At 44.9% G+C, this 23,228-nt stretch overlaps 1 protein-coding gene across 1 annotated transcript in view; it reads left to right on the forward strand.

The window, feature by feature from the left end:
* The window catches only part of DNER (delta/notch like EGF repeat containing), a 250,741-nt gene extending 239,873 nt beyond the window's left edge, over positions 1-10,868 (forward strand). The window contains exons 12-13 of the mRNA XM_054585576.1: positions 4,987-5,233; positions 9,864-10,868. Of these exons, the coding sequence (XP_054441551.1) occupies positions 4,987-5,233; positions 9,864-9,975 (359 nt within the window). The 3' untranslated portion in view covers positions 9,976-10,868. The remainder of the gene's footprint in view (positions 1-4,986; positions 5,234-9,863) is intronic.
* Positions 10,869-23,228: the final 12,360 nt, after the last annotated feature.

Here is a 23,228-nt window from a genome sequence, read left to right on the forward strand (position 1 = left end):
AGAAGGAAGGAAAGTAATTATTTTTATACCCTTTTAAATTTTAATTGTACAGATAAATATATAGGAGAATATGGAAAGGAAGTCAGGAACACACAGGATATAAAATCTAAATTTTTCTTCCTTCAGTGATGATAATATAGACAAAATATATCAAGTAATGAAAAGGGCAAAAGGTGGCTTCATATTCTAGCTCCACCATAGTCTAGCTATGTGACCCATACAAACAAATTCACCTCTTGGAACCCTGTTTTCTCATTTGCAAAGCAGTGATAAATGAGGTTGCTGTGAGGATTGAAGGAGGCAAATATGTGCATATTTCTGCTATGCAGTAGGCACTAAATAAATGCTACTTGCCTTTTCTCTCTAATTCTCCTCTATTGTAGTGCTGGTCCTATAAGCTATTCCTGGGGTCTAGATGAACCTCTGCAATTATTTTTTAGAAGATTCACGTGCAGGGCATGGGCCACCCTGAGCGGCCGGGGGCGGGTGGGCCTATCACACAAGCTGGTCCACACTCGGGCTCTCTGTGTGCCTTGTTTCTGTATGATGATCCCATTTGCATCTCTCCTTTCAGCCAATGTGTTAAAATAAGTGTCATCCGAGAGTAGGTGCTGCAGGTCCCACTGTTGGGTGCCCTTGACCCGAATATAACAATGGAGAACACATGTGGGAGCTTTGCCGTGACCTGTAGCTGGAGCTGGTGGCCAGGGTCTGGAGAATTGGATCTGAATCAAATGGAAGGAATCCAAGGACCAGGATGCAAGCAGGGTCCGGCTCTTCAGTGAGCAGGGAAGGCAGAAGAGGCCCCAGTCCTGTGTGGGCTATGGACCCACAGAGGTCTCTTTCTAACCCTGAGCATCTGGGAGCTTCTGAAGGCGCCAGAAGCCAGGAAGAGGGTGCCTGGATGGTACAGGTTCTGGTCGGTTGATCTGAACAGGGAAGCTCAGGTTTACACAGAGAAGGGAGAGAGCTGCGACCCACGCAGCTACGTGGCCTGGATGGCCGCTGCGTTGTCAAAGGCGGAGATGGAGCCCCTCTGGCCTGACCTCCCCAGGCCACCTCGCCCTCCTCCCTCCCTTACTCTGCTTCAGCCACAGGGTCCTGCTTTCTCTTCCTTGAACAGGCCAAGTTTATTCCTGCCTTCAGGGTCTTTGCCTGCGGTGTTCCTGAGGCTGGGAGTCCTCTTCCCTTGCATTTTAGCACAGCTGTCTTCTCCTCAGCATCCAGATCTCAGCCTGAGTTCACGCACATCCTGAAAACTGAGACCACCTCACAGCGAAGGGCCCGGCAAGTGAGAAGGAACCAACCTCTCAGCAGCTGTCCCGAGAGACTCTGCTGCCACAGTAGGAGTTACATGCAAATTAATACAAATTCACTGGTTCCAGTTCTGGGCTGCCTCCTGCGCCCAGTGTTCATCTTAATAATAAACGTGTCTTAGAAATCTGCCCCATTAGAGGTACTATCTGGCACCGAATCAGTAAAAAAAAAAAAAAGGCAGAAATCAAGCAGATCATACCGATTTATCAAAACCATCACCAAATTGATCCAAAACTACCCTAAAGGGATCATTCAAATAATTCTCGTGTTCGCATATTCTCAGGCAAGTGCAAACCCTAAATTCTGGAAATTAACCAAACAACCCTGGTAAGGTTTTAATTTTCTGCCACTCCTTCTTACAACCTTGGGACTGATCCAGTTTTTAAAAAATTTTAATAAAATTTTTGTCTTCCTGGAATAAAGGTCTAAAAATCCAAGTTCCTGTGAATTTTTACAGCCTGCTGTTTTGTATCATCTGCATAGGGGCTGCAAGGTTCATGCAGTCAGAGGTACACTCAGCCTTGCTGATTGGCAGTTTGCAAATTACAGACACGAAACAGTTGAATCTGTGGTTAAACTATTGAATTACTGATATTCTGCAGGTAAGAAATAGGAGAATAGGCTATCTTGGATTTATGCATTCAATCAATAAAAAAGTTAAATGTGAAAGCCCGTTGGAAAACACAAAACCTCAAACAAATTGAGTTAAACCCAAAACACAAATGATCCCTCAGAGCCGTTAAGTGGGGCAGTTTTTCCTGAGCAGTTTGTGTGCATGTTTTGGCCATGCACCTGCTGGGGCCGCGGAGGTCATCCCCCCCAGCACGGGCTGGTGCACAATTCTTCCCTGAGCCATGCTGTGGCCGGTGTAATAAGTGATTCATGCAGAGGGACCCCCGGGATGCGGCTGAGCGATGACATACGAGGAGCGCTCCTGGACAAGGAGGCGGCAGCTGCAGCCACCTGGTGCGGAATATTTGCCGCCTCTCAGACCAAGTGTTGGATTTGTTCAGACCCAGCCTGGCTACTCACCTAGTTAGCCAGTAAGGCAGCCCCATTCCATTGTCAGAGCAATTTTAGGTGAAGGTAAGGCGAGGAAAGCAAAGGGAGGGGCAGGGCGAGAGCCGGAGAGCCGAGGTTTTAGGAGAAATTTTAAGAAAGTTTTCCCGAAAGTCCAAACAGCTTGGAACGCAGAGTTTTGGAAAACAGAGCAGATGGTCAGAAACGCAAGCAGTTTAGGCAGCTCATCAGGCCTGGGACAACGTGCCGAGCGCACGAGCCAGTACAGTTGTCTTTGCGCTGTCACGGCCTTGTGGTTGTGCACCCCCAGTGTGTACAGTGTGACGTGTGAGCTATTTAGGTGAGGCTGTGCATCAGCCATGAGATCCTGTAACTCCTGTGGTGCTGCTGTAGCAATCAGACCGGAGCCTCCACTAGGCTGGAGCGGAGGACGGCGCCGGCTGCCTTTCTGTTGATGCTAAACTGCTGTCAGCGCAGGCTCTGTGAGTGTTGGACTCCAGCCTGCAGCTGAATTTTTCAGAGAATGTCGAAATACTTGGAAATCAAGTGAGTCACGCTTCTCTTTCAGCCAGAAAAATGAGTTGTCCCTCTCCATGTGCACCAGGTAATGCCAAATGAAATGACTGCTGGTCTGGGCATAGAGTCTTGGTTCTCGTTTCACAGAAACACTTTCTCTTTTCCATCGTGACCATCTCTTCAGTGATTTCTGTTGGTCCGTCTGCCTGTGTGTGAGCTGGCACCGATGGAGCCGTGAACTCACTGATGGTCAGCTCCATGGGCGTTGGGGGTTTTGTGAGCTCTGCGGGCTTTGTGAACTCACACAGCAAAACTAGACTTTGAGGGCAAGTGTTGGTGAAGCCCTCAGGAGTCGGCAGATCTGGATGCAAACTCAGAAGTCACGTCAGTTGTCCCATTCTTCTCAAACTCTCAGGAACCATCCAGGCTTGGGGCATGGGCCATTGTTCCACCAGGCTTCCAGGAAAGGGACCTGTATGCTTAGGGTCCTTGTGTCCTTCTGCACACTGTGACTTTTCAAGGTAAAGAACGGCAGCTTCTCGGATTCTGTGGTCACTGAAGATGTGGCTAAGATGAGGCTGTGAGTGCCCAGAGGTTGCAAGTAGGCTTCCTAAAATGCACCAGTGAGAAGAGTCCGGAGGAGTTCCCTGGAAGATAGGCCCAGGCCCCTTCCCACCCACGCCCTGAGTCCCATTTTCAGGCATCCAGAGTCCTAACGTGGCAGCGATGGCCTGGAGGTGGTGGCGGTGGCAGTGTAAGCAGAGGACGCAGCCTCTTTGCCACGTGAGGCAACTTCTCTGAGGCTCAGGGAGGCTCAGGTGAAGGTCACAGCCAGGATTGAAAGCAAGGTTGGTGTGATCCCAGGGACCACACTCCGGCTTGTTACACTGGAAAATAATCCCACGGGTGCTTTCGTCAAATAATTTATTGCTTATTTTTACATTAACAGAAAAGAAATACACTATTTTTAAAAACGCTGGAAAATGCCTGAAAGGTGTGAAGAAGGAAATAAAAATCACTTGTAATTCTACCTTTCTCGGTGTGAGGCAGAGGCTAAGATCATGAATTAAGGCTTGCATTTGACAAGCTTCCCCGGGAAGTGACATTGGATTCCTAGGCTTCCTCCATCAAGTGGGCAGAGAGAATAATCCATCTTCTGGCAGTTGTAATGATTAAATGAGATGTTTACAAAAAGCTTAGTCCATAGTAAGAAAACAACAAATGCTGATCATTGTTATTACTCTTCTTCTGAGCTTTTCAGCGTAGACAGATATCTGAAGCTTGCGTGTGCTTGTACTATACAACCAGGTCCTGCTTGGTAACCATCTTTAATTCTTTTGCTATTTGATGAGCATTTCTCCATCTCACTGAGAGTTGAATATTTAGGTTGTTTCCCACCTTTTTACTTGTATTAATTGTGTTGTTACTTTGGGTTGAAGAGAGAGAGTGGGAGTGGGTACCTAGCAATATCTGTAACATTTTATTACTTGAGAAAAAACACTAAAGCAAAACTACTAAACTATGAACATTTATTAACGTTGGTGAGTATGTGGATATGGGGGCTTATTTTCTGAATGTTTTTCTAAATGTGTAATAGTTGATAGTTTAACATTTAAAAATTATGATGCTGAGATGAACATTCTTATACACAGGGCTTTGTGCACTTATAGGACAAATTCCCCAGCATAAAGTCTAAAAATTGGACCTTTGGGATACAAAAATATACCCTTTCATCAACATAAGCGTTGTGTATCAATTTCTGCAGATCCCATTTCTGTACCCTTATCAATTGTGGTTATCAAAAATTTTAAGTAATGTTTGGGAGCTGATAGAGGAATTGCATTTAAAAAATGATTATGAAGTTAAACAGTGTTCTGTGTGTGTTTCTTTGGTGAGTTCCTTTTACATCCTTAATCCATTTTTCTTTGGCATGTTCATGGTTTTTCTTAATGATTTATGAAAGGTCCTTATATATTAAGGATATTAGCTCTGCATCTGGAAGATCCAGAGAAAGTAAACCTTCCCAGTATGGATAGTCCTTAAATTTTAAGTCACCCAGGCAAGGGCAGGAAAGACTTTCCCATGCCAAAGGCCACACCTCGTCTCCAGCCATTTGTTTGTTTTTGCTTTCAGACCTGCAGTGGAAGTCCGGGCACATGGCAGAGAGTCTCACCAACATGCCCCGGCACTCCCTCTACATCATCATCGGGGCGCTGTGCGTCGCCTTCATCCTGATGCTGATCATCCTGATTGTGGGCATTTGCCGCATCAGCCGCATCGAGTACCAGGGCTCTGCCCGGCCAGCCTACGAGGAGTTCTACAACTGCCGCAGCATCGACAGCGAGTTCAGCAACGCCATCGCCTCCATCCGGCATGCCAGGTGGGCCGCTGCGGGGGCAGGCGGGGGGCAAGGGGAGAGGCTGTTTTCACATGTGCCTCTCAGGGCCAGAGTTGTGTTGTAATTAGTACTTTACACCCACAAAGAAGATCTCGCAGAGTAACGCCCAGGTTCAAGGTGCTGTTGAGCCTGTTGAGTTTTGTTGGGGGACAGATAATGAGGCTGCTTTATAAGCAAGACTCTTTTCATTTGCTGCTAGCTTTCTGTTTCCCCTGGATACAGTCATTCATTCAATTTGTGTTCATCTGTGCTATAAAATACCCGATTCTTAATCACTGCATATGAATCATTTCTAGATGATTTCTCTTTTGGAATGTCTTTAGCTGTGTTGCTCTTCAAACAGTCAGCATAGATCTAAATTATTCCATTTGATTAAAGGGCTTACTTTAAAAGTGACAAACAGCTACCATTTCTCTGTTGGGGTTTGTGTTATATAAACCAGGTCCTTTTCTGGAAGACTCGCAGAGGGACAAGCAGTTTGGTGTGATGTCACTAAAGGATGTGAGTTCTGGTGTCTGAGATACTTCATGGAGCCCCAACTACTCCATTACCCGACTCTAGATTTTAGGTTATTCAGCCTCCCACCGTACAGTTTCCTCAACTGTAGAAAGGATTAACTACCTCCTAGGGGAGTTATGACAATCAAATTAAATGACAGAGGATAAAGGATTGTGTAGACAGATGCTTCTCCAAATCTATCATAACACTAAGAAAATCAGCTAATCTAACATTTTGTTGACTTTTGCAAAGAATACTTATTACCAAAAACAAAAATGGCGATACTGCATGTTAAAGAACACCATCTTTCCTTTTCATTGATAAAACCAGCTAAAGCACATAATTCAGAAAGTCCAGTGCGCTACAGTAAAAAGCGGGCAGAGCTTGGCCTCTGAAGATTGGGGCTCACGGGATCTCTTAGCTGCAATGATGGGGTCTTCACATACTGATATTGATCAAGATACAAGCTGATCCAAATTCTTTCTGAATGGCATAGAAGCTCAGAAGTTCAGAAGGTTTGCTTGTTTCAAAAGGAAACCGCAAACCCAACATCCAGATCTTACAGCAATCTTGCCACATCAGGGGAAGCAAAAATATAGACCCCGGCTTCCATGCAGAGGAGCCGGTTGGCAGACACAGAACATCTGCCCCGGCACCTGCCCGAGTCTCCCTCCTGCAACTATGAGTGAGAGAAGAGTTCACTTCTCTCTAAGTCAGGCCTGACGCAGCTGCCTGTCATTGGCTCCTTCCTTTAAGACTCAACTCTGCAACACAGCTTTCAGGAGGCCCTGAGACCAGTCCCTGCAAATCTCATCGTAATTGTTTATTCGACTCGCTTCCCAACTAGTCTGTGCTTAAAGAGCAGTGGCTTTTTATTACTTTACCTCCATGGGCCCTGGCACATAGCAGACCTTACTAAAATGGGAAGCCTTACTCAACTTTGGTCTGAAATGGATGGGTGATCTTGGTTAGTGGTTGATGGAGGACGTCTTCATCTGCCTGGTAGAGATTCAGCGCAGAACTCCAGCCTGGCGAGTGGCACCAACCTGCAGGAACCTGGCAGCGTCCCCAAATCAGTGCATGAGAGATCAAGGATGAGAAAAAGAGAGGAGAACAGATAAGTTCATTTGTTTTTCAAGGGTCCTTGGAGGGGTTCAGTGCACCAGGAAGGAGCAGAGTCTCTGCCTTCATACTGAGATGTTGGGTTCTCCTGCCCCCAGGAGGGTCTCTAGCTAAGTAAGATCCTTTCAAGAGGAAGTATTTTCTTTCAGCCTCAGACTGGTTTAAAATAGGTCGTCCTGGGCTTCCGGCTTATAGAGCCCACTGGGAAGATATTTACTGAATACTCTCAGAAGGAAAAGATATACTTGAAAGCATTTACAAACCTGGTTCTTACTCGGTGCCAATTTTTACCAAAAAATATTTACTGCAGAATTCCTAACCAACAAGCTCCTACATGGACCAACGACTGCAGAGAAAACCATTGAAGTTAAAGCAGTATCTTCCCACACATCTGGGAACGTTCCCATCGAAAGTTTTATTCTGTTACAACCTGTGCTGAGCCACAGCATGGCTCTCCAGAGGCTCAGGCGGAGTCTCTGGCTGGTCCTTTGTGCTCTCTTTTCCTGGAAACCCTGGAAGGGTATTGACAAAACAGAATATTTTGATATTACCTTCATGCTCGTTTCAGCAGTGGCCTGTACCTGAAGCTCATTGAATGGCCTGTCTCCCTGCCGCTAGCTTGGAAGGGACATTGGATCAGAATGATACAGCTCAGCAGCCATACAGAGTGACAACCGAGCGAGCCATCTGTGACGTTCACGAGTAACTGAGCAAGGGCGGGGTGACTCTAATGTCAGCAATCAGTGGATGCTGGTGCTGGACTGAGAGGGAGCCCCTCTCTCTTGTCCTAAGGGTCGTCTGTTCTACGGCTGCCTTGCCTTCCCTCAGGATGGGGAGAGTGTGTGATTGGCCGGAACAACGCCATGACTCTCTCCGCTTTGGAGCTGCGGCCACACTGGATCGCTCACTGCTCCACCAGCTCTGAGTGCCTGATCACAGAAAACAAACAAAAGGCGAGCTATAGAAGGACACAGTCCCTTTTTCTTAAATAGCATCTCCTGACTTGGGCCGTTTTCCAGTCAGACCCCTCTGACGCTCTCTGCAGTGTTGTTTGAGCTGTTGACTTTCAGGGGAATGTGAACTAGAAGAATGTCCACTCTGTGATCAGCCCTGTAACTGGTTGTGGTATCTTGGTTTTTTTGTTTTGTTTTGTTTTGTTTTTTCGTGAAATAAGGTGTACCAAACTTGTCACCAAATAGGATATCTGAGATGCTGTCACGTGGATACTGTTGCTGCTGTGACTGTTAGTGCTTCCATGATGGTTAATGAGGCCAGAACTATGGTAACTCCTTTGGAGAGTGGGACTCTACACTTCATCTAGAGCCTCAAAATACTACAGTGTGAGGGCCATACAGTCTCTGAGTCCCTGTGCCTACTCAGCTCTGCCTTTGTAACAGCAGAGAGATTACAACTGAACACAGCTGTGTACCAATAAAGCTTTATTTAAAAAACAGGCAACAGGCTGCAGTTGGCTTGGAGGCTATAGGGTGCTAACCCTCTGGCCTACATGACACTTTTCTATAGCTTCAAAATATTTTATGCAATTAAAATTAATTAAATTAGCATTATTGGTGGTGTCTTGTTACCAGAGTACCCAGTTATTTTATGTGAAATAGCTTGTACAAATATTTGCACCTTAAAGCACCCTTGGAAATTTTCAGACTTGGAAGAAAGACCCAGCTGGCGTTTATGCTGGTGTACCTTTTCTGAGCCTCGGATTACGCAGGCCTCACTCAGTTTAGAGACACAGACTGCGGGCTGGACAATTTATGCACAATCCCAGCCCTTTGGTGAGGCGTTGCTTTTCAGACATGCTTTTACGGAAGGCTTTTTCAGCATTGCAATGATAGCTGTGGTTTCTCGGTGGCAGCACGCTCTAGCTTTTTATTTCTGCATTTTGTGTGGTGTCCATCTGACATGGTCTATGCCCACGTGCTTCCGAAGGCCAGTAAATCTTGAGAGAATGGGAATACAAGATTGAAGACTATTTAAAAATAAAAGGTCACATGAAAAATGCAACGTTTCTCATTTCCCACTCGATTCTACTTTTCACCTCTGTACATGAGAAGACAGACTTTTCAAGATATGAAAGGAAGAAACAGGAATGGGGAAGACTAGATATAAGCCATGGGAAATAATGCCCCTTGGTGTCCTAGGGTGGTCGCCCTAGCAACCTTTTTAAAATTTTAGCTTCTTTTAAAATTTCTTTTCTAATGAAACCCATTGGACATGAAAGAGTTTAAAATGTTGTCTCCAAAAGGCAGGAGAGGTGGTGGGTTAGTGTGGAAGATTGTTTAAACGCTGTTGCCCGCCAGGGGCTGTTCGGGAAGGTGAAATAAACAAATATACAAACCTGTTGGGGCAATGGCTTTGTACTCAGAGAAGAAACAACGGCGTGTGTGTACCTGGGTGTTGGGGACCAATAGGGGGATGGGTTTGGATGGCACATCCTGTGGACAAACTCAGAATTTGAAGTCATTTGAGGTCATTTCCTCCCTTGTCGCTTCTCCTTGTCTTGGGACCTCAGATGACTGCTGAACCTTCACAGCCTTCCTGCAAGTCCCACGGAGAGGCTGTCTGCCCCTGGGCCAGGGAGGACCACCCTGCCACTCAGCACGCCGGCTCTACCCTGAATGTCAAAGAAACTTGCCTCTCCCGATCCTTTTGGATCTCAAAAGAAAAAGACAAATTAATACACGTTCTTTTAAATCCTACATGCCTGACTGCTTTGCCAAGATTCAGCCTACAGGCTTCAGCATTAGTTTGGACCCTGTGTTTGGTGAAATCCATGTCTTGCCTCCTGTACTGAAGACTAATATTTGTACTCATTCAATGTTACTATGAGGAAGTCTTAAATTTCTGTAATTGCTAGAGAATATATTTTTATACTTCCATTGGATTCTTGAATATAAGTTATTCTTACCATTTTCCCTTAATAGGATTTGAGATCCAATATATATCTAACTGGAGTCCTCTCTTCTTGTGACTTTAGGTTTGGAAAGAAATCCCGGCCTGCGATGTATGACGTGACGCCCATCGCCTATGAGGACTACAGCCCTGATGACAAACCCTTGGTCACACTGATTAAAACAAAAGATTTGTAATCATTTTTTTGGATTATTTTTCAAAAAGATGGGATACTACACTCATTTAAATATTTTTAAGAAAATAAAAAGCTTAAGAAATTTAAAATGTTATAGCTGCTCAAGAGTTTTCAGTAGAATATTTAAGAACTAATTTTTCTGCAGCTTTTAGTTTGGAAAAAAATATTTTAAAAACAAAATTTGAGACGTCCATAGACTACGTTTTAATGTACTTTCAGCTCTAAACCATATGCTTTGACTAGTGTGTGGTCTTTCCATGGTACACACTGTCATGACACCCAGATTAATTTCTGTGGTTGTTCCAGAATAAGTCTAATCAAGGAGAAGTTTCTAGTTGACGTGCGAGTGCCGGCTTTCTGAGTAGAGTTAGGAAACACGTAGAGTATGACGCATAGTACAGTATACCCGTTACTTAAAAAGAAGTCTGAAATGTTTGTTTTGTGAAAAAGAAACTAGTTACCTTTACTATTCCTAACCCGAATGAAATTAGCCTTTGCCTTATTCTGTGCATGGGTAAGTAACTTATTTCTGCACTGTTTTGTTGAACCTTGCGGAAACATTCTTTTGAGTTTGTGTTTGTCATTTTCGTAACAGTCGTCAAGCTAGGCCTTGACAACGTACATAATGGGAGGGCCTAGTAGGGCAAATTATGATGGAATTGGATCTATATTTTGTTTAAAAAGTCAAGGTTTTTTTTTTTATTGTGAGTAAACTAAATTTATGTTGGAGTTGTTCGTTGCTAAGAGGTAGTAAATGTAAGGGGGTACTGGTCCCGTCTGTAGTATTCCTCATAGTGCATCTTTATTTATATCCAGGACATTTCTGTGGCTGTATTTGATTGATATGTGCTTCTTCTGGTTCTTGCTAATTTCAAAGAATATTGAATAAATGTTACCAAGTCAAGGAAGCCCTTGTCTGTCGTTCTTTTAAAATGATAACAGACATTTTGGATTTGATACTAATTGTCCAATAAACCATCCTGCTGTATTTTACACTCTAAATATTCCAAGGAGAACATTTTTTATGGCTGTCAGAGCCATTCCCTGGGCCTTCCAGAACCCTCCTGACCTCCTCATTGTCCATGGACCATCCCTATGTTCTCATAAGATGGGAAAGATGGGAAAAGAACAAGAATTCTCATCTTCACTTTTGCAGCAGAATTTGCCCTGAAATGCAGCATGTGTGACTACTGGCCTCCAGAAGCGCTTCTCGGCATGATGTGCAGGCCACTGTGTTCTCAAGAAACATCTTACCCGCTACTCTCCTGTGGACGTGAAATCAAATTGCCTTAGCAAATAGTGACTTGGTCCTTAGAAACCTGAAGGCAGCTTAGCACCAGCCTGGGTTTAATTCCACTTTGCATCTGAATGCCTTGCTGAAGTCCCAGGATCATTTTTTTTAAAAAGATTGTTTTTATCTTCACGTGGCAACATTTGGTAAGTCCAGGAGAAGCCCTGAAACTGGGTGAGGGAGGGCTTTAGGCAAAAAAGGAATATTTAAGACACTTTTCCTCCCCTCTCTTCCCTCAAAACATCTGTCCCTGATCCTACAAATGACATTGCAACACGCCCACTCTCTGATGATTAAATGATAGTGCTAAACATTAATATTTTTAGTCTAGACATTTGGGAATGAACTAAGAACAAACATGGAAATATTGGTTGTGCGTCCATGGGAACTCACACAGGCCTTGCGTAGGTCCACCTGAGACTATCTGTTGGCCACGGGGTGCACAGACACCTCCATCCACAGGAGAGGGCCTAGAAACAGAGCTTTGTGTCCCATCGTCTCCCCCTCGCACCCAGGACAATGTCTGCGCTGCTACATCTTCTTACTGATCTTCATTTGGAAGCTGCTTAGATCCCACGTTCTCAAATAATTTCCCGTCTCCCAAATTCTTAAATTCATCATATGTCATGCCCCCTGAAAAGCTTTGTTAGGAAAACCAAACAGTCTTTTATGAATCACAATTTGCCTTTTTCCAAGCAAATTCACAGAGTCTGCTATTTTAGGTTATGGGGAGACTGGTCTGGTTTCTGGTCGGCGAAGAGCTGACACCAAAGACATTGTAAGGCATTGCCTTATTCACTTGGACATTCAATAACAACACGTGTCCCTGAGCACTTGTTCTGTGTCAAGCAGATGGTGAGCAACAAAAGCTGCATGAAAGGATCCTGGCTCCTGAGTTCAGGGTTTGTTTTCAACCAGACCTTTATCGAATGATCAGACAAATAAATACAGCGTTATGCTTGGAAGACAAGGTGAAGGAAAGGGAAACGCTGCCCTTTGGCTGCTCCTTGGCAGGGCGGACTGGAATCTTGTTTTAATCATTCACTTGCTTACAACTTTGGACAAGTAACTCTCTGGGCCTACACGTCATAAGTTGGGACCCGGGGATAACGAGAGTACTTTTCCTGGAGCGCCGTCGTGAAAATTAAACGGCAGGCTGTACGTCCCTTAGCCCGCCTCAGCACACGGGAAGCATTCAGCACGTGCTGGCTCTTACTGTTGCTGCTTTCGTCCTTTTATTTTTTTAATTGAATTTATTGGGGTGACATTGGTTCATACAATTTATAGGTTTCAGGTGTACAACGGTACAATCCATCCTTTGCACGTTGTATTGTGTGTTCACCACCCCAAGTCGAGTCTCCTTCCATTGCTGCTTTTGTTCTTATTTTATATATGGACACTCTCACAAAGTAGGTTATTAGGTCACTTTGGTGGTTAATGTCTGTGGCCCGCAGGTGGTGGCTCATGGATGGTGGACACGTTCCCGGGCCTCCTGCAGCACGGAGCGCTTTCTCTGCGTGCAGCAAACCCTCTGCCATCTTGTTGTTACTTGGCACTATTTGTAAAAGAAAGCTTTTGATAAGCAAGAGGGAACTACTTGGGTTATCTAGAAAACGCAGAAGATGTGGTCATACTGTTTGTTCATAGCACCACATGGCCGCGAAAGGCTGACATCGCAGTGAAGTTGCCCTTTTCGATCGATGGCCACAATCACCACCCCTTCCTGTTGTCCCGCTGACCCTAAAAACGAGTGTGTCTTCCAGTTTTATTGAGACATAATTGACGCACGTCACTGCATGGGTTTCAGGTGCACAGCATGCAGGTGTGACTTAAACGTGTTGTGACATGATTACTACCGGAAGCTTTAACATCCATCATTTCATGGCTACAATAAAAAGAAGTAGAAACACGGGAAAAAAATTCTCCTGGAAATGAGAATTCTTAGGACGTACCGTCTTAATGTTCCTGCAGGCCATGCAGCCGTGGTAACTGCAGTCATTCTGCTCTGCGTCGCATCCCTGGTGGTCAGCTCGTACCTGGAAGCTTTTGACCTCCTTCCTCCAGTTTTTTCTTCCCCCGCCCACCCACCTCTGGTAATCACGAATCTGATCTCCTTTTCCAAGAGTTTTGTTTCTTTTAGATTCCAGATATAATTGAAATCATACAGTATTTGTCTTTCTATCTTATTTTATTTACTCTAATGCTCTCAAGTTCTATCCATGTTGTCATAAATGGCAGGACTTCCTCACTTTATTTTTTTATGGATGATTATATATATATATATATATATTTTTTTTTTCTTCCTTCCACAACTTCATTATCCATTTATCCATCACTGGACACCTAGGTTGTTTCCATGTCTTGGCTGTTAATAATGCTGCTTTGAACGTGGGGATGCAGCTACCTTTTCGATGTGTATTTTGGATGTATTTTCAGAGCTTTTGGTTTGTCACCTGACTTGAGCTGGTTCATGCGGCCGTTCTAGTTTTAGCTTTGTGAGGCCCCTCCGTGCTGTTTTCCGTGGAGGCCACGCCCGTTCGCATTCCCACGGGCCGTGCGCAGGGGCCCCACCCCGTCCCTCACGCCCTTGCTGGCCTTTGTTACCGCTTGTCGTTTGATGCTGGCCACTCCGGCAGGTGTGTGGTGCTATCTCACTGTGATCTTGGTTTGCATTGCCTGAATGACTAGGGATGCTGAGCATCTTTTCGTGAACCTGTTGGCCATTTGAATATCTTCTTTGCAAAAATGTCATTTTAAAAATGAATGTTAATTGCCACATAATCTTATTTGCTCAGCTACTTCTTTTTTCTTTCTTTCTTTCTTTCTTTCTTTCTTTCTTTCTTTCTTTCTTTCTTTCTTTCTTTCTTTCTTTTTTTTGCTGCAGTTCCTTTTTCTGGATAAACATTTTTTTGTAGCTATGCTCTCAGAATAGGTAAGTGAGTGGGTTGTGTGTTTCAAGGAAAATGAGAGAAAACATAGTTCCTTGTGGAGGTGAAAACTATTTGTGTATGTTTAAGATGCAAAACACCTGCCTACTTGACTTAGTTCCATCACACTCCCTGGCCACTGAGGATCTTTGAGTTTGGGAGCCCGGGATTGGATCAGTGATTTTAAAAGTTATTTTTTTAAAGGATATTATCTTCCGATGAAATATTATACAGAAGTATGAGATAGAAATCAGACTAGAAATAAACAGACAGTTTGAAAACTGTTGGACTGGCTAATATGTCCCCAAGCCTCTTCTGTTCACTATCTGTTCATGTATCCATCTAGCCAACAAGTGTTAATGGAGCACTCAGCACCTATGAGGCTGGTGCTGGGTGATAACTGAAGTGGGTGGGACCACTAGCAATGGACTACACAGGCACTATGTACCCCAGGGATGGCAGAGGCCAGAAGGAAGACAGATGAAGAGCATGCCGTTGCCACAGCTTCTGATAACGGGATTTATGGGAGCTCCTAGTAGGGAGAACCTGGTAGATTTCTGTAGAAGCCAGGGAAGCCTCCTTGATAGGTAACTTCTAAATCAGGACCTAAAGGATGGGTAGAAATTACTCAGGTGAAGGGAGGGGGAATGAATAAGGTCTCAAAGATTGAGAGTGGGCACTTCTTAGGAACTAAAAAAAAAAAATGTTGAGTCTGGGTAGAGCTTCAATGAGAAAGGCCAGGGTGAGTGTGTGCTGCTCTATGACCCTGCCATTTCACCCCCAGGTAGAAGCCCAAGAGCAACAAACACATGGGCTGAAAATGTCTTGTCCAAGAATGTTTATAGCAGCATCATTCATAATGGTCTCCAATACAATAGAAAACCACTAAAACGTAAAAAGTAAAGAACAACTGAAATATGCAGCAACATGCCTGAATCTCCCAGGCATAAATGGAGAGCCAAAGAGCGAGACACTGCAGAGGACATAATGCACCATTCTGTTTATGTGAGATTTTAGATTTGAGGAAAGCCAATTTACAGCGTGAGAAGTCCAAACAGCAGTTGCTTCTGGGTGCAGTGGGTGGGGATAGTGGCTGGCAAGCAGTGTGAAGGACAGTTCTGCGATACAGAAATAATGTAGATCTTGATTTGAGTGATAGTAACAGGAGAGTATACATCTGTCAAAAGTCTTCAGGCTATACACTTAAGATCTGTGCAAATTACTGTATATATATATTTTCACAAAGTAGTAGTTTTAATACGGGGAGGGGTGGAGCTGGGTTGTTCTGTACCAGGATGGGAATAAAGCCAAGGTCCTGCTGGTGGGGCCGGATGACCCTGCTCCAGAATTTTGAGCAGGAATGGAATTAAGTTGGTGCGTTATAAACCACAGTTTCGGGTTTGACTCAGCATCCCCATGATTTTGTAAAGGGCCTTTTGCAAGAATGCATTTCCAAGCTACCTATTAAAATCTTCTAATCCAAAGATTAAAATTTAACCCACAGACACATTCCCAGACTGCTGTGTGGCTGTAAAGACCAAGTGACAACCAATCGTTGTCATCTTTCTGCTGGCTTACTCGAACATCTCCAAATTGCTAAAGACAATGTTCACAAAACTGAAATCGTTTTATTATTAAACTAGTCCATGTGGAAAATACTCCATGGCCAAATTATATTTTAATAAGGTGATTTCCTGCTTTCTCAAGTCAGGAGGCCCCTTGACAATTTGAAATTCTGATCTTGTGGTTTTCTTCTATTGGAAACGAGCAACCCTTGCGGTCTTTCAGAAATGTGACTCCCACGGGGAATTTCAGTTTGACTCATTGTAGCAGGATCTCTCTTGCAGTGAGATGGATATAAATCCCTTAAGGGCATAAAGGGTATAATACACATACAACATGGCCCTTAGATCAAGCTGACTTTTAGGCAGACCTACCCTCCCACCCCCCACGGATGTGCACGCATGCACTTGCGCATACAGACACAGGCATTCTATGGAGGAGCTAAGTTTAAAAGCAATGAACTAGACCAGGTGTCTCAAGCTCTGTACTACTGATATTTTGGTCTGGATCATCCTTTGCAGAGGGGCTGTCCTGTGTGTTGTTGAAACTAAATCCCTGACCTCTACCCACTAGATGCCAGCAGTACCTCCCAGTTTGTGACAAAGAGAGATATCCCAAGATATTATCAAATATCCCCTGGAGGGCAAAACCGCCCCTGGTTGAGGACCACTGACTAGACAATCTCTCATTCCTTTTCATAGTTTTCCATCTGTTCATTCTCTTACTCATTCAGTTCACTCCATCTCTTCAAGTTACAAATCTTCATGGAGTACCCATTGTGTGTTGTACAGGTAATGACCTCAAACACCTCCTCATGACCCTCTGGTGTTACATGACTAGTTTAGGGGTAGAGAGCCAGCAATGTGCTACTAACTAATTCAGAAGTGTTGAATTCAGTATGTCTTGCTGTTTCATGATTTAGACGGACTAAATGTTTTCTTTGTAATAACGTGACTTCCACTCAATATTTCAGTAAAAATAGCTAATATTTATTAATGTTTATTAATGTGCTGACCAAACTACTGATCGATATGTACAGATTATCTGCTTTAATCCTCACAATAACCCAATGAGAGTGAGGACCCATTGTTAAGGGAAAGAAACTAGGTCCTAGAGAGTTTCACTAGCTTTTCAAGGTCTCACAGTTTTTAAGACATAGAAATAGTTTTAAATCATTGAACCAGAACTTGTGTTCATAATTATTACTTATCCATCCACCCATCTATCCATCTACCCATTCACCCATCCATCCATCTACTTACCCACCATTAATTCATTAGATCTTCGTTAATTAATTCATTCAACAAGTATTTATTAAATGCCTACTACATACCAGTAAGTCCTTCCCTTATAGGAGAGGCATGCCGTGCCAGCAGATGAGCCAGGAATTTCTCCTGATCCTGGATATCATGAGCTTTATCAAGGATGTTGTATCTCTATCTCCTGACAGTTGTGGCTGCAGGGAAGCTCCCTTCTGAGTCTTAGTTCAGAAGGCAAGGAGCAGGGGTTGGTTCTGAGCTTTGTGCTCGGGAGTGAGGCTTCCCCAGGGACAGGTGGATGTTGTGCCTTTGCTGTTTCCCTCTCAAGTTCCCTACCCGGCTGCTCCCTGCTCCTGACCCTGGGCTATTTGAGATGGGCGGTGGATATGAATGAAGAAGGCACTTTCAGAGAGATAGCCAACCTTTGCATACTGACTCAGGCTTCCTGTGGTTGAGAGGTGAAGGGTGTTTGGAAATTATTCTGTTTAACCATCACTCTACAGATGACTGAGGCCCAGGAAGACTAGAGAAATGATTTCCCAAGGTCAGTGGGACACCAGTGCTTTTGAGACTCTGAGGAGGGGTTCATGCCTCCGGAAGGGAGAGCAGCACCTCTCCTGGGGCACGGCACACACTCCCGAGGTCGGCTGAGTGCACGGAGGGCAGAGGTATGTCCAGAGATCAGGAATGAGGCTCAGGAACGATTGCCTTTTGTAAGGCCACTTGTTCACCACATGAACATGTGAGCGCAACTCAACTTACAGAAGGCTTGCAAGGGCTTCAGCCCTGAACTCGGGGGGTTAAGTGCAGAAAGCTTTCTGCACAGGGTGATATTCATGTGGAAAGCCTTCTTTTTCTCAAATCAGGCAGCTGGGGACATGACTCATGTGCTTCGATCTTCACATGAATTTTAAGGTGTGTTACAAATGGATTTACCTTAATTGTCAAGTAATCTCAGATGCTAGTGGTTATTACATAAGAGAAAAAGAAGTGCAATTCAAACAGTTTTAAATGTGGAATTGACTTTTTGGGAGGCAGTGGGTAAACTTGAAGTGCTAAGGTTAAGTTCATGGTTACTGTACAAGTGAATTGGTGGCTTTTCAAGTCCTTATTTTCAGCGTTCAGCAGCGCCAACCTTTCTTGAAAAGCTGCCACGTTTGGATCGTCTGTATAAGGAAGAGGTGATCTCCATGCCATCCCTCACGGTACGTCCCTTGTAGGGAATCACCGCTTAATACAGACAGGACCAATTTCCAGCTCTTTTCTTCCAGGAAAGACTCATTTCTAGATCCATTGCTCCCAAGGCCCCAAAGAGCTTTTCTTCTAGCCCCTATCGATTTGTTTCGATGCATAACTGACAAGGTGGTGTGGTCCTTCCGGGTGGAAACTCCGCCCTGTATGCCTGTCCCTCTTTGCCTTGTTGAGCGGTTATCCTTGCGCACTCTTTGCTTTGCTTCTCCTACCCTAGCACATCTGGGTGGCTGGAGTGCCAGTGAGTTCTCCCCAGCCCCAGTGCTCTCTTACCTAATGCCTTTACTTCCATTATTCCTAAAGAATGTGCTTGCATCAAATCAGATTTCCCCCAAGCTTGCTTATTATGGGAACCTGGCATGCTTGTGAAAGTCATAGGCTCTGTGACCTTCCTCAGCGGAGAGTGATTCAACAAACATCTGTTCTGGGCCTGCTCTGGCCTCAACTTGGGGCCCCATTCTAATGGTTTATGGTGAACATGTTGATTTAGGTCCATTTTCTTCAAGGAACTTCAGCTGGGGAGGGACTGTGTTTAAAGCTTTGGGTAGGAAGTGGGCAGAGGGTGTAGAATGTAGAAAATCCAGACACAATTTTCCGTGCACTCAAGGCTGGGTCTGCTCCACCAGCAGGGGCTTTGGTCCAGCTCCAAGTAGGTAGGCTCCGACCTTGAGAGAGAAGGTAACACAACAAATGACTAAAGGTTATTTTCGTTCCAGCCTTGACTGTCTTCCTTAAACCCTGCTTATCAAGTTGGATATTTCCCAATGATTGGCACAAAAATTAATGCTGAATGATTTACCATCAGAGGCTGGGGCCCTCAGGGCATTTTTCAAGGTCTTCTTTTGCTTGCAGTGAATTTGCAAGTGCCAAAGACGTGGTTCAACAAAACAAAATATTTTCAGCACACTCCCACATTTAAATCTAGTCGTGACAGAAAACAATCATGGTCTTTCATTTCTGAGGACCTCGGAATTTTAATCTATAAATTGTACATTGAATTAATTTGTATTAAAATAGATTTTTCTGTTCAAATTGCTCTCAGACTGGAATAATTTCAGATCCCTCCATGGCAAGAAAGTAGACCAAGTGAAATTAATTGGCAGAAGCAAGGAGTCTTGTCTTGGGTTTGCCTCTTGTAGAGTTTGGGGGTTCCTCTAAGGTGATTGGGAGCTGGCTGATAATTCTCGGGACATGAGGTGGAGAAGGGGATCTGGAATCAGGTGTGACTTTTTGATTGGGCTCCATGTGTCTTCTCTGAGCCTTGCCCTGGAAGTGGGTTTGTTTTTAAGTTACTCACTAAATAAGAGGTTCCAGAAGCCATTGTTCTCCCTTCCTACCTTTGCTCCACAGAGGGAACCACCTTTTTTGCTCTCACTCCCATGAGAAAGTTTCCTCCTTCCTGAATGGCCGTGAGAAGTGGACCTGCTGTGTGCATGCAGGTAGATTCCCAGGCATCCAGCAGGTCCTCAGAGAAGAGCTCAAAAAGGGGACCCATTTTCTTCTGTTTTGTTCAAATGACATTTGTTCCAATGACCTTATTCTTCACTTTTGTTCAAATGACATTTGTTCCAATGACCTTATTCTTCACTTTTGTTCAAATGACATTTGTTCAAATGACCTTATTCTTCAGAGAATTGACCTTCTGTTTTCAGACTCATTAAGCTACTTACAAAAGGCCTCCTTCTCCAAAGTCAAGACATGCAGACCCTTGACCACGTGCAGAGCTTGAAATCTGTCAAAGGGACCTTGCTGAGAGCTTCTGTCCTGTGCTTACCCTTTGTGTCCGCCCAACACCCATCTGTGGGACAGTCTGTCCGTTTCCATAGGGGACCTCACCAGCTCTTCCTCAAAAAGAGTCCACTCTGCTTGGCTCATCTAGAGTTGCAAGGCCTTCTCCACATGGGTTTCCACCTTGACAACAATGCAGGCATTTTAAGTCACTGGACAACTTCGCATTTTCATAGCATCCTGTTTTGTGGTTTCACAGACCATGTAGAATGGAGAAGTTACTACTGGGAAGTTACCACTTCCCCTTCTTTTGGATATTCCATCCTGTTCATCAAGGAGAGGTCCTGGTGGTTGTCCTGGACTGTCACTCCCTGGTCGGCCGCTTCCCAGCCGCGTGGGGAAGTGTAGCGCTCATCACCTCCTTTATTCTCAGATTCCTCCTTTGTAAAAGGAGGCGGCTCTTAGAGTCTTTTGGGACCTTAAGTTTTGGGATGTGTTTTCTGTTTATTGACCAAACATCCAGAAATTCCCCGCCCATTGCCGGTTCATACGCAAGGACTTTTAAAAGAATTACTTCCAAAAAATGTATTTTCCAAATGTATTAGTATTAGTAAATGTATTTTTACTGCTAGGTGGTTTTTCCGTAAGCTGCAGAAGATGTTAAATCTTACACAAATACTTCATTTTTCCCTTTGTGACTTCTCCCATTGTTTATCCTCTCAGAATGTCCTTAGCACACTGAGAATATTTTTATTATATAAAAAGCTTAGAAAAGTCAGTATGTAACCTGCAATTCGACATAGTGGGGAAAGACACAGACAATTTAGTTTTATGTCATCTGCAAATGCTGACAGTTTTACTTCTTCCTTTACTATTTGCATACTTTTTATTGCTTTTTCTCTTCTGATTGCTGTGGCTAGGAATTCCAACACTATGTAGACTGATACGGGTGAGAGTGAGCATCTTTGTCTTATTCCTGATCTTAGAGGAAAAGCTTTCAGCTTTTTACCATTGAGTATGAAGTTAGCTCTGAGCTTGTCACATAGAGCCTTCATTAAGTTGAGGTAAGATTCTTCAATACGCATTTTCCTAAGAGTTTTTATTCTAAATGGATGTTGAATTTTGTCAAATGCTTTTTCTGCACTTACGAGATAATCATAAGCATGGACATCCCCCTAAACTATAAGCTGTGGGACAGCCGGGTCCCCTTTTTTGTTCACACCTGTCTGCTCAGGGCCTGGACCTCAGATAGGTACAGAGTGCGAGCTCAGTCATGATTTGTTGAATGAATGAAAAATGCTACATGATAAATGGTCCCATGGTTACTCTCTAAACTTTTAGTCATTATTTATCACTGGATGAGAGATTTTGAGATTTTCACGCTTGTCAGTAAAAACTCCAACGACCCCCTCTGTACATAAACCTCCCTCACTTCCACTGAGGACTTTTTTTCAGTCACATCACCAGGTGTGGCCCTGTGGGCCAGTCCATGAAGGTTTTTGCAGGGGAGTTATCTCTTAAGGGAGAGACCCTCTTCTCTTCATTGAGTTCGTCCATCCAGCACTGGGTTTAGAATATACCAGGAGCTGTGGAAATGTTTGGCGAATGAACCAGCTACATAGCAAGTGGAACCAGAGGAGACTCCATGGCCTGTGGGACTCGGTGCCTGTCTCATAGGCCCCCCAGGAGCAGCCGGGCCAGGGTGGCCTGGCGCCATGTGTGCTGCGCCTGGTGTCCAGACGGTCTCCTCGCCCACGGAGGCCTGTGGGTGGACGGCCGCCAGATGAGTCACTGTGGCTACTGAGAACCTCCAGGGAGCTCAGGCAGCCCAATGGAATGGGCGCTTTGCCCCAGGAAGCATTTTGTGGATTTCAAGGATCAGAGGGGACCTTAGGGAAGAAATGAGATTTCACAGCCCTAACCTCAGGGGCGACAAATGTCCTCAAGAGTTTTCTGGTCTCCAACTGATTACGTTGGAGCAAGACCGCAGGGACATCGTGGCAGAGGCCATCTGGGGCCCTGGCAGGGAGGCAGGGCCAGGGCTGATGGGTTGTGTGTATCTCTGGTGGGAGGCTGAAGTCTCTGAGCGTTGGCCGGGCCCCGGGCTGCAAGGCCGCAGCTTGCTGCCCGGGCTGGGAGCCTGGGACGCCGTGCAGAGGAGCAGAGAGCCAGGGTGCCTTCCCACTTCCCTCGCCTGTGCTCTTTCGAAAGCCTGAGTCATCACTTTTTTCTCCCCTCGCCCACACATTGCTTGTCTTGGATTTGGGGTCTGTTTGAATGGGAGTGGGTCTTGGCTTCAGCGATGCAGAACCAAGCCCCTTATTTTCCATGGGTACCATTTAGGGGCTAGAAACTGGTAGCAAAATAGGAAAATGTGTGTTGGGAAGAGCTATCTGCTTGTGGAACTGTGGGTCAGATTTTGAGGACGTTAGCGCTTCTATAAACTGGTAGCTCACAGGACTCCTTCTCTGTAGTAAGTTCAAGGTTTGCAAATCCCACATGGGTTTGGAAATTCTTGAGCTCTGGGAGGTCAGGCCTCTGGGATCACGTCCTTCAACCACTCCTGAAATCCAGCCACCAGCTGGATGCCTTGGGCCCATGGAACTTCCCACACCGTCAGTCAGCAGTTTGCCTGGCGCTCAGACCTCCCTGTCCTGGAGAAAAAGTGCCCGGGCCCCACAGCTGGCTTTTCCCTTTTTATCACGGCAACGTTAGCTGTCCTGGCTGGGATATAGGTATTTCGTTTCCTTCTGGTTTGGGTGCATTTTAAATCCTGAGGGACTTTTGCAGAAGTAGGCACCATTTCTCAGCTCACTGCTCATCAGATTTGGGAGACACATAGCTGGTAGGAAGAGGGAGGTTTGCAGCAAGAGCCTGTATGTCACTTTCAGAAGATGCTGGGCTGCTCTTGATCCAGAGTGAAGGAAATCGATGTTTACAGGGAGGGGCTTGCTCCTTCTGGGACCATTTAAGCCTTTGTCAGGGTCTGGTCCAGGGCTCAGCTATTTACTCTGTGTGCGGAACCACCTGAAAGGATGCTCTGACAAATTGTAAGCTACACACAGCTGAGCGTCATAAACCGCTAACATCGACCACCTGCTGCACTCATGTGGCATTAAAAAACATTTTGTTTCTCTCTGGAGAAAAGTCACAAGTGTCAGGCCAGGGCCCTGATGATCCATAGATGCCACCTACCTGGCCCCCGAATCCTGTCTGAGATTGGACAACTTTGGGG

The sequence above is a fragment of the Pteronotus mesoamericanus genome, unplaced genomic scaffold (assembly GCF_021234165.1).
Source record: "Pteronotus mesoamericanus isolate MK-2021 breed Mesoamerican mustached bat unplaced genomic scaffold, CSHL_Meso_final contig_90, whole genome shotgun sequence".
Lineage (NCBI taxonomy): Eukaryota > Metazoa > Chordata > Mammalia > Chiroptera > Mormoopidae > Pteronotus > Pteronotus mesoamericanus.